This window comes from Xenopus laevis, chromosome 2S, assembly GCF_017654675.1.
Source record: "Xenopus laevis strain J_2021 chromosome 2S, Xenopus_laevis_v10.1, whole genome shotgun sequence".
Classification (NCBI taxonomy): Eukaryota; Metazoa; Chordata; class Amphibia; order Anura; family Pipidae; genus Xenopus; species Xenopus laevis.
Window position 1 is genome coordinate 33,163,488 of NC_054374.1, and position 15,596 is coordinate 33,179,083.

A 15,596-nucleotide genomic window follows, 5' to 3' on the forward strand; every position below is an offset into this window, starting at 1 on the left:
CAGTGACCCCCCCCCCTCACGAACATTCAGTACAGTGAACCCCCACACGCTTTACCAAAGCCACACTAAGAGCTTGGCAGGCCCGGGAATGAATTTGCAGGTCATATCTCCTATGACAAGCGCTCAGCCTGTCACACCAGGAATCCGTTTTTGCTTTCTGCTTATTTGGATCTACCGCTTAGTATTAGCGCATCCGCAATAGAGCGGTCAGGTGGTAGAATCACGTGATCATGACGTCACCAAGGTCCTTTCCGAGGATAGGAACTAGACGCTACCATGTGATCTGACGTCTCCAGGCTACGTTGCAAGCGACGGCAGGAAGTCCGTCATTTAATTTGATTTAAAGGCAAGTGCTCAAAGCTCAGGCAGCCTCGCAGTGGGTATTTTCTTTCTTTTCGCTCTCCCCACTTACTCCATTGTTTAATTCTTCACCTTCCTGGCCAGGCACTGGCTCAATCACGCAGCCCGACAGACATATGGAGCTGCTGCTACACTAGAGGGAGGGGCGTCCCTGAAACAGTACACCTCAAGTGCAAGTGAATGGAGTAAGTTTCTCTCTCAGAAAGGCGGGGTTGTGTCTGTCTCTGTGTGTGTCTGTCTCTGTGAGTGCGTGTCTCTCTGTGAGTGCGTGTCTCTCTGTGAGTGCGTGTCTCTCTGTGAGTGCGTGTCTCTCTGTGAGTGTGTGTCTCTGTGTCTGTCTGTCTCTGTCTGTCTGTCTGTCTCTCTGTCTCTGTGTGTGTCCCCATATAAACTTCTTGTGCCTGAGATGAATGGTGGGCATGCTGCCTGGCACAGTCCCTGGGCTGACACTGCTACAGCAGGAGAGGGAAAAGTTCCTGCAGTCTGTGCCTCAGCACCAGGTAGCTCACTGCTAGTTGCATTGGGACACCCAGGGGTTTCTTATATGTATTGTGCTTCTTTATAGAACTTTCAGGTGTTGCCATATAACCCTGGGCAAACTCTTCCACCTGCTGGTTCCCTTAAGCAGTGACAGGATACTGAGAGTTGTAGTTCGTGTGGTAGCTGTGGTGCTAGAAGTGGCTTCTCAGCAGGTCTGTCCTGTGCATGGGGGATATAAACAACAACAAGGTTTTGTCAGTGGGAGCAGCTGCTGCTTCTTCAAGTGACGGCCTTTGTACTCTTTGCAAGTCTCTTGCCTGCATGCCGGCACTTAGGGGGTCACCTCGAGCTGCCTGGGAGTCATTCCTGCAGGGTTTGGCCATGGTGACAGGCTCTGATCCCTTGTCTGCTCATTACTTTCTCTTTTCGGGCAGATGGAATGTGAAACAAAGGGGTGCAAAGGTGTATAAACCCCTTGGTGATCATAAGGTGCATGCATTGCATTTAAGGTTCATCCTCCCATTCAAGTGTTTGCTGCTCTGTTATTCCCTATTTCTGCAAGACTCCATGGCTGCCAGTCATTCAGTAGCCTAGTCACCCAACAAAGAGGGAGATAAAGTCATAAAGGTCCATGTGCACTCTGCTGTGTTACCTTTAGTCTAAGCTTTGGACCCATTCTGCTGCTTCCCATGCACAGGAAATTCCCTGACTCCAAGCAGCACATGGAAGGAAAGCCCATCCTGACTGGAGCCCTAGCACATGTTGGGAGATGCGGGGAGTAAGTGTCTGTAGCTGGAGAGACAGATGGTCAAGAATCAACAATGTTTTCCTGGACCTTCGTCTCCAGAGAGTAGCAGTGTACTCTTGGCTTGTCACCGTACTGCAGCCCATTTACCCTTTCATAGGTCTTTGCCACACAGTGCCAACTTATTTTTTTTTTTCAGATATATTTTATCTGTGTGTTCTTGACTTTTTTTTTTTTGTGGAGCTGTCACATGATCACATGCTACGATCTGTGGCACTTAAAGGGTTAACCCAATATATAGGCGTGGCTATCATTGCGTTTCCATGTGGGCTGCTTTGATTTTTTTTTTTTGCTCAGGCTGCTTTTTACTTCCAGTCCGGCCATGCTGGTATACACTGCTGTGTTTACTTCTAAACCCATCCGCAAATCTGTTCTCTATCAACCGCCACCTCAAGTGATCCATGGCATTTTGTAGACTGTAAGCTCTTTTGTGCAGGGCCCAACCCTTCTGTCATGTAACACTGACCCTGGGTGTAGGCTTCAGTTAGATACCATTGTCTGTATGTGGGACTGTTGTTTGTATTCCCTTACTCTGTAAATGCTGCACGAGGCCACAGCGCTGCGTAAATAATTGTCATACCTGTTAAAGGAGAAATAAACCCTTAATGAAAAAAAACCCTCCCCCCCCCTACCCTACATAGACCCTCCTTCCCACCCCCCCAGGCAAATGCCCCTAATGCTTTATTTACCCCTCCGTGCAGATTCTGTCCAGCGGAGTTCACCGGCACCATCTTCAGCCGCTTCAGTAATCTCCAGAATGAGACTGGTGCAATTTCCATGAGTTTCGGCGCATGCGCAGTTGTCGCATAGCAGAGCATTGCTCCAACTGCGCATGCGCCGCTTCGCCAGTCTCAATCCGAAGAGAAGAAAATTACACCCGTGAACTCTGCTGGACAGAATCTGCAAGGAGGGGTAAGTAAAGAGTTAGGGGCATTTGCCCAGGGTGGAGGGAACTAGGCTGGGGCTGAGGAGCTAGGGGGTCTATGTAGGGTAGGGTTTTTTTTTATTAAGGGTTTGTTTCTTGTTTAAGGTAATAATGTTAACAAAGATATCTTGTTTTTGTAAATTATTTGGCATATGATCGTAAGGTACTCCTTTTCTAGAGGCCAGACTATAACACTTCTAGTAAATTGGATTAGGTATGTCAGAGAAAGTATATCTGTTATTAAGCCTCCAGAATAAGATACTCTCTGTATTTTACTAAATCAGGTGTCTGTATATAGTTTTGTTTTTTTATATATTTGTTATAATCAATATCTAATCTGTTTCATAGGTAATTCATGGCTGGGGAGGTGGAGGGGTACTCTTCCTCAATTCATGGCTCCAGTGTCTCTGCTGGCTTCAGGGCACTGTATGAAGAAGGCCTTTTGGTTGATGTCACCCTCGTCATAGAAGAGCATCAATTCCAAGCACACAAAGCTTTGCTGGCGACACAGAGTGACTATTTCCGTATTATGTTTACCGCTGACATGCGTGAGCGTGACCAGGACAAGATCTACCTGAAAGGATTAACTGCGACTGGTTTCAGCCACGTGCTTCAGTTTATGTATTATGGGAATATTGACCTCAGCATGGCCACAGTCCACGAGATCCTGCAAGCTGCTATGTACGTGCAACTGACTGAAGTAGTGAAATTCTGCTGCTCTTTCCTCATGGCTAAAATCTGTCTGGACAACTGTGCTGAGGTCATGAGGCTACTGGATGATTTCAGTGTCGACATAGAGGGTGTCAGGGAAAAGTTGGACTCCTTCTTGCTAGAGAACTTTGTACCACTCATGTCCAGGCCTGACTTCCTCTCTTATTTGAGCTTTGAGAAGCTTAAGAGCTACTTGGATAATGACCGCCTAAGCAGGTTTCCTGAGATAGAGCTGTATGAAGCTGTTCAGGCTTGGTTGCGGCATGATAGGAGACGCTGGAGGCACACTGATACCATTATTCAGAACATCAGGTTTTGTTTGATGACACCAGCTAATGTCTATGAGAAGGTTGGTGAGTTTGAAAACAATAGTCAGGATGCATCAGTTATATAGGCCATCCTGAAAAATACGATACAGAAAGGCAAACCTTAACATCAAAAAATGAAAGTGTTTTTAAAGGGGCTGTTCACCTTCCAAACACTTTTTTTTTTTTTTCAGTTGTTTTCAGATTGTTCCCCAAAAATAAAGACTTTTTTCAATTACTTTCCATTATTTATTTTTTACTGTTTTTCCAAAATCTAAGTTTAAAGTTGAATGTTCCTGTCTCTGGTGTTTTAGTCTGGCAGCTCAGTAATTCATGCATAACATTTAGTTGATACATTTCTCAGCAGCATCTCTGGAGTTTTAACAACCATTGTATCAATTCTAACAGCTGCCTGTAATGAAACCCAGAGATTCTGTTGAGCAGGGACAAAGATAAGAAATGTTTCAACTAAATGTATCCATTTAGAACAGTTTACAGGGTCGACGACCACCCTCTCCCAGAGCTGCTTTAGAAGGTGAAAAAAGACACTTTACACTTGGATATTAGAAAAACGGTGAAAGGTAGAAAATAGTAACTGATTGGAAAAGTAGTTATTTCTGGTGATCTATCAGCAAACCACTAGTTTTTTGAAGGTAAACAACCCCTTTATGTAATACAAATATAATGCAGTGTTGCCCTGCACTGGTAACTGTTGTGTTTGCTTCAGAAACACTAATTTTGTTGATATAAATAAGCTGCTGTGTAGCAATGGAGGCAGCCATTCACACAGCAGATAGCAGATAAGCTCTGTAGATCATAATGGTGTTATCTGTTATCCAATATTTATCCTGTGCCATTAAGCCTTTTTTAAATTTTCGCCATTGCTACACAGTTATATGAACTATAGTAGTGTTTCTGAAGCACAGTTTTACCAATGCAGGGCAACACTACATGATATTTGTACTACTTTAAAACACTTTAATTTTTTGATCTTACTGTTTCTTTAAGGAACAGGGGCGGTTTTTATTGTAGTTAATGTGCAAGGGGTTTTTTATTTTTTTTATGGGTGCCAAAACATGACCACACGAGTTATTTGATTTGCCTTCTCTGTGCACTTGTACCCATGGGAGGGTGCTTACTCTCTAGTTTGTCCATGTGCAGTGGGTGCAGACTTAGACACATTAAATAACTCTTCATTGTATGCAGTGTTTTGTATGCTTTCCCAGCTGTGTGTGTACGCTCTTAAGTTGGCAATCATTTATTTTCTTATGCCAGCAGTACAAAGCTGCCTTCTGCCTGCCGGTGCTGTGGTGCAGTCTGTGCAACTTTGCAGATTTTTAATTGGGCAGGAGGTTCAGTGCTCAGTGTGACCCTGGATGTAAATGCTTATTCAGTGAGCAACAGGGGGTGCAGTTTTGTGATCTATCACACGGGTCACCATGAATGATCTACAGTATAATGCTTATTTTGCTTTCCTATATAATCTTGGAACTTGAAAAATCTGTCTAAACCATAAAACACCAAGGGCCTCTTGAAAATTCCCCCACATGCTCTGCCTTAGTAGTTGTGATTTTGACTTCCATTTGTCTGTTTTGTTACATCACTGCTGCTATTTGCTCTAGGATTAAAGGAGTAGTTCACCTTTTAAGGTAACTTTAAGTATGTTATAGAATGGCCAATTCTAGACAAAGTTTCATTATTTATTTTTTATAGTTTTTGAATTATTTGCCTTTTTCTTCTGACTCTTTGCGGCTTTCAAATGGGCGTTGCTGACCCCTTATAAAAAGTAAAACGCTCTGTATCAGTGATGTGCGGGCTGGCATTTCCCCGACCTCCCACCACCCGCGCCCGACTTCCGGGTTCCTTTTATAGACCCGCCGATGATGTCACAAAAGGGGCGGGATGAGCAGGCACAGCGTCTATAAAAGAAGTCTGAAGCCGGCATTTGACGGTGGTGGGTGGGGAGAAGAGCTCAACCAGCACCCACCCACCACCCGCAGAGAAAAGTGCAAGGCCGGCCGAACCTTCGGGTATCGGGCCAGCACACACATCACTACTCTGTAAGGCTACAAATGTATTGCTAAAGCTACTTTTTATTACTTATCTTTCTATTCAGGCCTCTCTTATTCATATTCCTGTCTCTTATTGAAATCAGTGCATGGTTGCTAGGGTAATTTGGACCCTAACAACCAGATTACTTAAAATGCAAATTGAAAAACTGCTAAATAACTTAAAAACCCTAAATAGCAAAAAAAAAATGAAAATTAATTGCAAATTGTCTCAGAATATCACTCTCTACATCATACTAAAAGTTAACTTAAAGGTGAACAACCCCTTTAACAATTTGACATTGGGATCCATCTCATACTCCAACTATTGTTTTAGCATCTGCCATAACTAAAATTAATTACACATCCACTAAAAATTACACATCCACTGTTTTGCATATTTGTGCTTTAAATTATATTTATTCAAAAATAGCTTTAGTTTAATTTTTATATATCCCAAGTCCGCTATGACTATATATTCTTAAACTCTACTGAACATAATCTGCCTTCCCGCCGGCTAGAATGTAAATCCCGGTTGGGATGGCACTCTGAGCTTTTTGTTTTCCTGAAGCCGCTTCACGAGGAAACTTCGGGCGACTTCAGGAAAACGAATCGCTCCAAGTGCCAACCCGCTGGCAATTTAAACTCTAGCCGACGGGAAGGCAGCTTGGATTGCATCCCTTAGCTCATAAACTTGGATTGCATCCCTTAGCTCCAAAACTATTGAAAGAAGGGATAACGTTTGTCGCTGTTTCTAACAGGGAGTGATGTAAGTGCATTGGGGGGGGGGGTGATTGATGAAAATGCCTGTTGACACTGCTGAGCTTTTTAGTGAGTTGTGGAATGGCCAGTGAGTTGAGACTGCAAACTCTGCTTCATTTGATCCTCTTGACTGTTTTTAGCTTTATGCACAGCAGCACAAGGCCTGTCTGCCATTTGTTGGCTTCCTGAGGCTCTTTTTAGCAGGTCAGTGGCTAAGGCATGGGAGTAAAGATTTTTAAAGGTGTTGTTCACCTTTAAATTAACTTTTAGTATGATGTAGAGAGGGATATTCTGAGACCATATACAATTGGCTTTTATTTGTGGTTTTTGCGTTATTTCGCTTTTTATTCAGCAGCTCTCCATTTTCAGTGTCGGCAATCTGGTTGCTGGAGTCCAAATTACCCTAGCAACCATGCATTGATTTGAATAGGAGACTGGAATTTGATTAAGAGCAGCCTGATTAGAAGGTGAGTAATCAAAAGTAGCAATAACATTTGTTGCCTTCCAGAGCATTTGTTTTTTACATGGGGTCCGTGACCGCCATTTGAAAGCTGGAAAGAGACCGGAGAAAAATGCAAATTATTCAAAAACAATAAAAAATTAAAAAATAAAATAATGAAGTCCAATTGAGAAGTTGCTTGGAATTGACCATTTTGTAACATACTAAAAGTTAACTTAAAGGTAAACCACCCCATTTTGATTTCAGCGACATCAAAACTGTGGCACAAGAATGCTGGGTTTGATATGATCACTTTTCATCATAATAAAACATTCTAGGGTTAAGGAACACCAGTGTGGCAATCACCAGATGACTGTGGTGCCCATGTGATGTACAGAATGATGTAATTCAGGTATGGGTACTTTATCCAGGAACCCGTTATCCAGAAAGCTCTGGATTGCCGAATTCCCATCACCCGTAGACTCCATTTTATCCCAATAATCCAAATTTTTGAAAATGATTTCCTTTTTCTCTGTAATAATAAAACATGACCTTGTACTTGATCCCAACTAAGATATAATTAATACTAATTGGAAGCAGAGCCAGCTTATTGGGTTTATTTAATGTTGACATGATTTTCTTGTAGACGTAAGGTATGAAGGTCCAAATTACAGAAAGATCAGTTATCCAGAAACCCCCAGGTCCCGAGCATTCTGGATAACCGATCCCATACCTGTATATAACAGTGGATGTAAAGTTGCTCAGGTTACCTTTCTGTAAAGGGCTTTTCTTGCTTTTGTGCTGTGCTGAGTACACTACAATCTGTGTCTCCGTTAAAGGAATGTGACAAGTGCACCTGATACTGAAGGAGCACCACATTGCCATCTTTTTCCTTGTGGATACCTGTATGGCCCCTGACCAAGTGCATGTGTGCTCTAGACAGAAAAGCAGCTTTTTATTTAAAGTTTAGCTTTTCACCCTCAGTGGCCAGGAGGGATCCGTGAGAGACAGAAGAAGGTGGCAATGTGGCTCTCCTTCCATCTTAGAACCGCGGCCCAGTGCAGTATTTATTGAACAGGAGCACCAGCCCAGGTTACCAGGTAAGTAATTATAATTACTAAATTGGTAAGACCCCCCCCTCCCCCATGATGATATTCTTTTGCTTTTCATTTAGTAGTTGGTGTGTTGCCATATTCTATTCTGGAACATCAGGATGTTGTAATTCTTTGGAAAATGATGCAAACATAGTTTCATGCAGTAAGTCTGATGTAGAAATGTCAGTAAATCAAAATAGTAAAGGAAGGAGAACTCCAGCAGACTCTCTGCAAAACTTTTATTCCAAGTATTCCACAAACAGGAATAAAAGTTTTGCAGAGAGTCTGCTGGAGTTCTCCTTCCTTTACTATTTTGATTTACTGATACAGTGGAGTTGTTGGCACAGAGCAACTTAATTGGAAGCAGAACATTCAATTCCTCATCAGCTGTACAGATCACCAATAACCCTTTAGGGCAGGACTACATGGACGATTCCGCCGCGATCCGATGTGCTGCGCAAAATCACAGGCGTCACGTCGGATGCAACGGAAATAAGGTAAGTAATTCAATTGTCGCATCGTGTCGCAGCATTGATGCGATGCAACACCACTGTCGGATGCAGACGATGCACTCTGCATCCGACTGTCGTGTTGCATCGACAATGCAACACGATTCGACACTGCCATTACTTACCTTGTCTCCATCGCGGCAAAATCGGCCGTGTAGTCCTGCCCTTACTGATGTATAAATGTCTTGCCATTATGTGACTGATAATAACATCAGATTTTTAGTATAATATCAATACATGCCCAGGCAGTTTACCCAGTTTGGACCATTCTGTTCAATAATCTGGCCTTGTCCAACACAGTACGGGTTCATTTTTAGAGATTATCCACTGACTCCTCAATTTGCACCTAGTCAGTCCAAGATTAATATTTTGTCTGCTAGTATCGCATCTTATGAATGTGAAGTGAAATGAGCAATGTGTCTTTCTCAGTTTTTCCAGATCCACACGACGGGCTTTATTTGTATAAACGGAATAATATGTTTTTGTAACTGTAGGAAGTCGGCCAAAGTAACCAGCATGTAGCGCTGTTGCAAAATTCCTTATGTTAAACATTTAATATGGTCTAAAATTGTCTATCTTGGAGAAAAAATATAATGTAAAATTGCAAAAGTACTCAGGAGTGAGATTAAAGGTAATGTCCACTCAAATAAAATGTCCACTAATAAAAGCAAGAAATAATTCTAAGCTAATTTGCAATATTCATTCATTACAAATTTTCTCTAGTTATTTGTATATGTATTGCTATTGAAAGCAGGGTTTGTCCCTTTCTGTTCTCTGGTGGCTCAGACTGTTAAAACAATATAAGACAAGGTAGCTGATTAACAGACCTGTCTTTGCTGGGGGACCAAGACTTTTGCAACATTGTTTAAAAAATAACAAACATGAGTTAAACAGAGGCTGCTGTCAATAGCAATTGTTTTTACAAATAACCTCAAAAGCACTGACCATAATGCTTAGAATTATGTTTTCTTTTATTAGGGAAATTTTTATTTTGGGGTTGACTTGTCCTTTACATTTTTTCCAGCATTTACATACCCTTTAATCGTGGCTATATCTGACAAGTTGGGTCTGTTAGATATGCATGCTGTTACATTGCTGCTGGTTGTTTGCAGATGGGAGGAGATTATCATATATCTTGAGTTAGGGGCTAATTTAAGAATACTTGAGCCTTCAGGTTCCTTAACTCTTGTGTGTTTTCTTCATTTAAAAAAAACACACCAGATTTACAGGAAGCTGAGGTATACGGATGAAGAAACCATGTAAGGTTTTAGCACCCCAAGGCTTGTGTATTTAATACTGAAGGAATTCTCAAGAAGTTGGTTACATTGAGCTGTAATATTTTTCTAGATCATCATTCTGACACCTCATGCTCCCTATTCTAATAATGAAATGCAAAAAAGCCGTTAGCAGGTGGATAAATGAAAGGAGAGCAGAAATGTAGACTGCAAATATTGTGCCTGTCAGAATAATTTGTCTTGATTCTTATGTTTCAAAAGGAGTTGCTTTGAAGGTTGTGTCACTGCATCAGTATAAGAAATGATTGTTTGTTTTCCACACTTTGCATTTATCAAAGTTCTTTAACTTTAAAAAAATAAATAAAGGAATTATGATTTTTGCATTCACTTTGTGTTTTCATTATTCCATCAGCCATATCATGATTTCTTGGGTGGTTTCAGTAAGTGATCTCACTCAATCTTTAAAGAACTAGTAAGACCAAAATTGAATTTTACATTTGATATGTCATACTGTTTATGTTTAAATGTATCATGTATTTCTTAGAAATTCTACGTTTATGTGAACATCCCTGGTCTTGCTAGTTCTTTACATTACAATCTGTTTATAACCACTTTCAAATTTTTCTTTTTTTTTTTCCTTTGGTTTTACCAAGAGGGAGCCCATATAAAGGGCAATGTCTTCCCATTTTAGCAGATTGTATAGATGGGTGATTAGCTTGTGGGTCATTAGCCCTGCCGCTACTATCCTGCTTATTGTATGTTTGTTATTATTTTTGTTCTAATCCCTACATTTTTGTTGTGTTGCCAACATATGATCCACCTGTTGTAATAACGTGAATTTCTAACCCTATTCCACAGTGCCACACAATAGATACATACACTGAACACCTGTATTACATACAAGTATATTTACCAATACAAGAAATGGAGAGCCTTTTTTTTTTTAAAGGTGAAATTTTTTATTGGTTTTAACACACAAACAAACAATTACAATACATTATCTGGTAAAATGACATTGGATTGGTGTTGGGTCAATGGTAACCTTATACAGACAGGAGAATACGGTCACTTATAGATGCAAAGGTTGGTATAGTGATGTACGAGGCTGGTGGTGTAAATCAGGTATATATACTTAAATAATTCTCCAAAGGCATGCTTATAAGTAAAACATATAGTTTATTACATCAAAGTATTAAACATTAGAAAAACCTCTTAGAGCACCTAACGCATTTCATGCTTACCTAGCACTTAGTCATAGGCAAAATGCTAGGTAAGCATGAAACGCGTGAGGCGCTCTAAGGGGTTTTTCTAATGTTTTTTAATACTTTGTTGTAATAAACTATATGTTTTACTCATAAGCATGCCTTAGGAGAATTATTTAAGTATATATGGTTGTACCTCTGTTTGGTCACTAGAGGGCTCCGGCATGCTAATGATTGATGTTTATTGACCTCTACTTCTAGGTTGATCAATATAGTGTAAGTCAGGTAGCCTCATATTTAGAAGGATAGTTTAGGTATCCAGGGGGTCCTGGTCGCACCAGTTCCCCCAAATCTTGCCAAATTTATCTCATAGGTTAATTTTATTACAGGAAGGGCATTGTCTATAAACCTTTTCCAGAAGGCTAGGGTAGAGGGGGGGGGTTCTCCTCATCTAGTGCATAACCAATGTTTTCTTAGCATAAAACATGAGCGTACATAACCGGATCCTGGCTGTGTTAGAGGGCAATACCTCATCTATCACCCCTAACATGCAGACTGTTGGGTCCACTATCTATGGCGTGCCCAATTAGTTTGCTAAGGTCTCCATTACTTAAAACCAGAAATCTAGAATGGGGGGGACAGGACCTGGCCATATGGAGAAAGTTGGCCCCAGGAGAATTGCACCATGGGCAGAGATCATCTTGTCTCCTACCAAATTTCTTCAGTTTGAAAGGAGTTATGTATGTTTAGCGGAGGAATTTATACTGTAGGAGTCTATCTTTTATTGAGATTAGACTGGTGTAGGCATTGTCTGTGGCTTCCTCCCATTGTTTGTGATCAAGTCCCAGGAACTGAATTATTTAAAATCCAGTTATGCATATTATGAATAAATATGAAGCTACAAGATCATTTGAAGGGCATGTTGATGTTCTATATGGTATACCTATAGGCACACAGCAGCCCACTACATAAAAAACTTTTCGTTTTTATTCCCTCCTGTACCTTTTATACTTTACTTTTGATATCATTTTAATGGGTGGCACAGCCAAATACCTGCTCTTGTTTTCATTTGATGGATGGAATGAAGGTTAAGGCAAATCTGTCCCCCCCCCTCCAACATCAATTGTTTAGATGTAGAAAAATATTACGTTACTGTGGGGTCTTTTTATTTTATTAGTCCAAACTGGTGGTCGTAGGCTTGAAAATCTAGGCCTTTTGTGAATCCGCTATTTATAATAGAGTATTGAAAGTAGCAATATACAATTATTGCTTGTGCTGCATCATGGGCAGTGGCGTAGTATATTAAGTGAGCTCTATCACTGATATGGCAGTTATGCGTTGCATGGTTCATTGCATTATGTTGCAGAGCAAATCTGTTCTAATACCGGCTGCGTGATTACAGTATCAAGATGTGCCTAATTATGTGTTCATGGTTTGAGGAAATGCTGGAATTTATTTATTTTAAGATTAGCAGCACTACAGAGGTTTATATGCAAGTTAGCTTGGCAGTGCTAGATTGTTCAATAGGTTGACTTATCACAAAATACAAAGTACATCGCACACATTTGTATCCTGCTGGACAAAATTCTAAGCACATCTGAAGGCCATTGAGTGGAACAAATGGTACAAGTGGCATTGTTCAAGTGGTACAAGCTGCATTGTTCAGCATTTTCCCTAGGTCCCTTGCACATAAGACGTGTGTAAAGGTTTTACTGTTTGCAGATGATGGATCTGGATAACCTAAAAAGCTCTATGGCATGAATGCAGCGTGTTTTCAAAGTGTAGCTAGCACAACACCTATCCACCTAATGGTCATGTAGCATAAAACTTCAGTTTCGCTTTATATCCCCACTGGACTTGCATTCCCTGTGCAACCCTCCAGCCGTCAGCTTATTGCCATGCCTCTAGGCAAGCAGGGCCTCTTTCTAGAAGGAGGGTTGTACCATTAGTAGGTAAGTGGAGGGGTTGCAAAGGGAGCTGTAGATTCTGTTGCTGGGATTGGCACAGCTGCGTCATGTCAATATAGTTTTGTGTTACTCTGGAAGTTGCTTTATTAGCAAGCAAATAATAAGACACAATCACTTTTCTTGTCCTTTAAGGGGCTGAGGATTTTCCTGCAGCATTTAAACAAAAGATGAAATTCGCCAATCTAACCCTAGTCTGGTACAATATTTATATAATGTTCTGTTCTTTGTATTTTTGTCTTCATGGTTGTTAGGGATGCACTGAATCCAGGATTCGGTTTGGGATTCGGCCGTTTTTCAGCAGGATTCGGATTCAGCTAAATCCTTCTGCCTGTCTGAACTGAATCCAAATCAGGCAGGGAGGGAAAACGTGTGACTTTTTGTCACAAAACAAGGAATAAAAAATGTTTTCCCCTTCCCATCCTTAATTTGCATATGCAAATTAGGATTTGGTTTGGTATTCGCCCAAATCTTTCGCGAAGGATTCGTGCATCCCTGATGTGTGTCCCAGATGACCAATTTCTTCTATTTAAAGGGGTTGTTCACCTTTGAGTTAACTTTTAGTATGATGTAGAGAGTGATATTCTGAGACAATTTGCAATTAGTTTTCATTTTTTTATCATTTGTGGTTTTTGCGTTATTTAGCTTTTTATTCAGCAGCTCTCCAGTTTGCAGTTTCAACTGTCTGGTTGCCAGGGTTCGAATTACCCTAGCAATGATGCACTGATTTGAATAAAAAACTAGAATATTAATAGGAGAGGCCTGACTAGAAAGATGAGTAATAAAAAGTAGCAATAACAATAAATTTGTAGCCTTACAGAGCATTTGTTTTTAGATGGGGTCAATAACCCCCATCTAAATTCTGGAAAGAGTCAGCAGAAGAAGGCAAATAAATAAAAATAAAAAACTATAGAAAATAAATAATGAAAACCAATTGTAAAGTCACTTAGAATTGGCCATTCTATAACATATAAAATGTTATTTTAAAGGTGAACCACCCCTCTAAAGAAGTTGGACAGGGTTATATAGTCAATTGGATAATGTTTATTTTCAAGCTTTCCTGTCGAATCACCAAATTCATGTTATGAACCTTGTTTTGTCTGTATCTCTCCAGGTGAAAACATCTGAATTCTATCGGTACTCGCGGCAGCTGAGGCATGAGGTGGAGCAAGCTCTAAACTACTTCCATAACGTCAGCGAGCAACCTCTGATGGAAATGAAATCAAACCATATCCGTTCAGCAAAACCCCAGACTGCAGTATTCCGGGGAATGATCGGGCACAGCATGGTTAATAGCAAGATCCTTCTTCTTCATAAGCCTCGTGTGTGGTGGGAGCTGGAAGGTCCCCTGGTTCCTCTCCGTCCCGATTGCCTTGCCATCGTTAACAATTTTGTCTTCTTGTTGGGGGGAGAGGAACTCGGGCCTGACGGTGAATTTCATGCATCTTCTAAAGTATTCCGATATGATCCACGTCAAAACAGCTGGCTGCGAATGGCAGACATGTCTGTGCCACGGTCAGAATTTGCTGTCGGAGTCATTGGTAGATATGTTTATGCTGTGGCTGGAAGGACGCGGGATGAAACCTTTTACTCCACAGAGCGATATGATATCATAGAAAATAAATGGGAGTTTGTCGATCCTTACCCTGTCAACAAATACGGCCATGAAGGGACTGTTCTTAATAATAAATTATTCATCACAGGGGGCATTACCTCCTCTTCAACTTCCAAACAGGTGTGTGTGTTTGACCCAAGCAAAGAGGGGACTGTGGAACAAAGAACCAGAAGAACACAGGTTCTAACAAACTGCTGGGAAAATAAGTGCAAAATGAATTACGCTAGATGTTTCCACAAGATGATTTCTTACAATGGAAAACTCTATGTCTTTGGTGGCGTCTGCGTTATTTTAAGGGCTTCGTTTGAATCGCAGGGCTGCCCCTCTACAGAAGTTTATGATCCTGATATGGATCAGTGGACTATTTTGGCGTCCATGCCAATAGGTAGGAGTGGTCATGGAGTAGCCGTGCTAGACAATCAAATCATAGTGCTCGGTGGCCTGTGTTACAATGGCCATTATAGTGATTCCATCTTAACCTTTGATCCAGAGGAGAATAAATGGAAAGAGGATGAGTTTCCCAGAATGCCTTGCAAGCTGGATGGTTTACAAGTATGCAGCCTGCATTTTCCAGAATACATTTTAGAGCATGTGAAACGTTGCACATAAAAATAAGCAATTTTTTGATCTACTCGGATCTTGTGCTAGTCCCATAGCTAAAGGCAGGTTCTCATGGCAGTGACCAGTTGGGTTTCTTTGTTGTCTGACAGCATTATATGAATTGGGAGACCCATTGTGAACTTGGCAGACTTGGGGTTTCCTTGCCAGGTCTGACTAAGCTTTGTTTTTTATTTAAATACATTCTGTCCATTTTACAACCTCTCGTCTTTTATTCCTCTGCAGCTGAATCCTCTGTTTCTGTTCTCGTATACAGATTACTCATAAGGCATCAAAAAAACATAGAGAAAATAATTGGGTATGCCGTTAGATGAGGTGTTTTTTTTCATTGTGAAAAAATGGGAAGACAATATGTAATTTCCCATAAATCCTGACTTTCACATGCATGCCCACATTAAAATGACAGAATATTTGCTGGATCCCACATAATGTAATTTCTACTAATCCCTTCCATCCCATATCTGAGAAAGTATCTAATGCTGCATAACTCTTCTGTTATCTTGTTTTATAAATTTGTTATATCC

The 15,596-nt window shown here is 40.8% G+C and overlaps 1 protein-coding gene across 1 annotated transcript; it reads left to right on the forward strand.

The window, feature by feature from the left end:
• The first annotated feature begins 364 nt into the window (after positions 1-364).
• On the forward strand, positions 365-15,269 carry klhl15.S (kelch like family member 15 S homeolog). Its single transcript, NM_001093235.1, is given in 3 exon segments — positions 365-545; positions 2,919-3,634; positions 13,954-15,269. Coding segments are annotated over 2 exon segments (723 nt in total). The 5' UTR covers positions 365-545; positions 2,919-2,925; the 3' UTR covers positions 13,968-15,269.
• Positions 15,270-15,596: the final 327 nt, after the last annotated feature.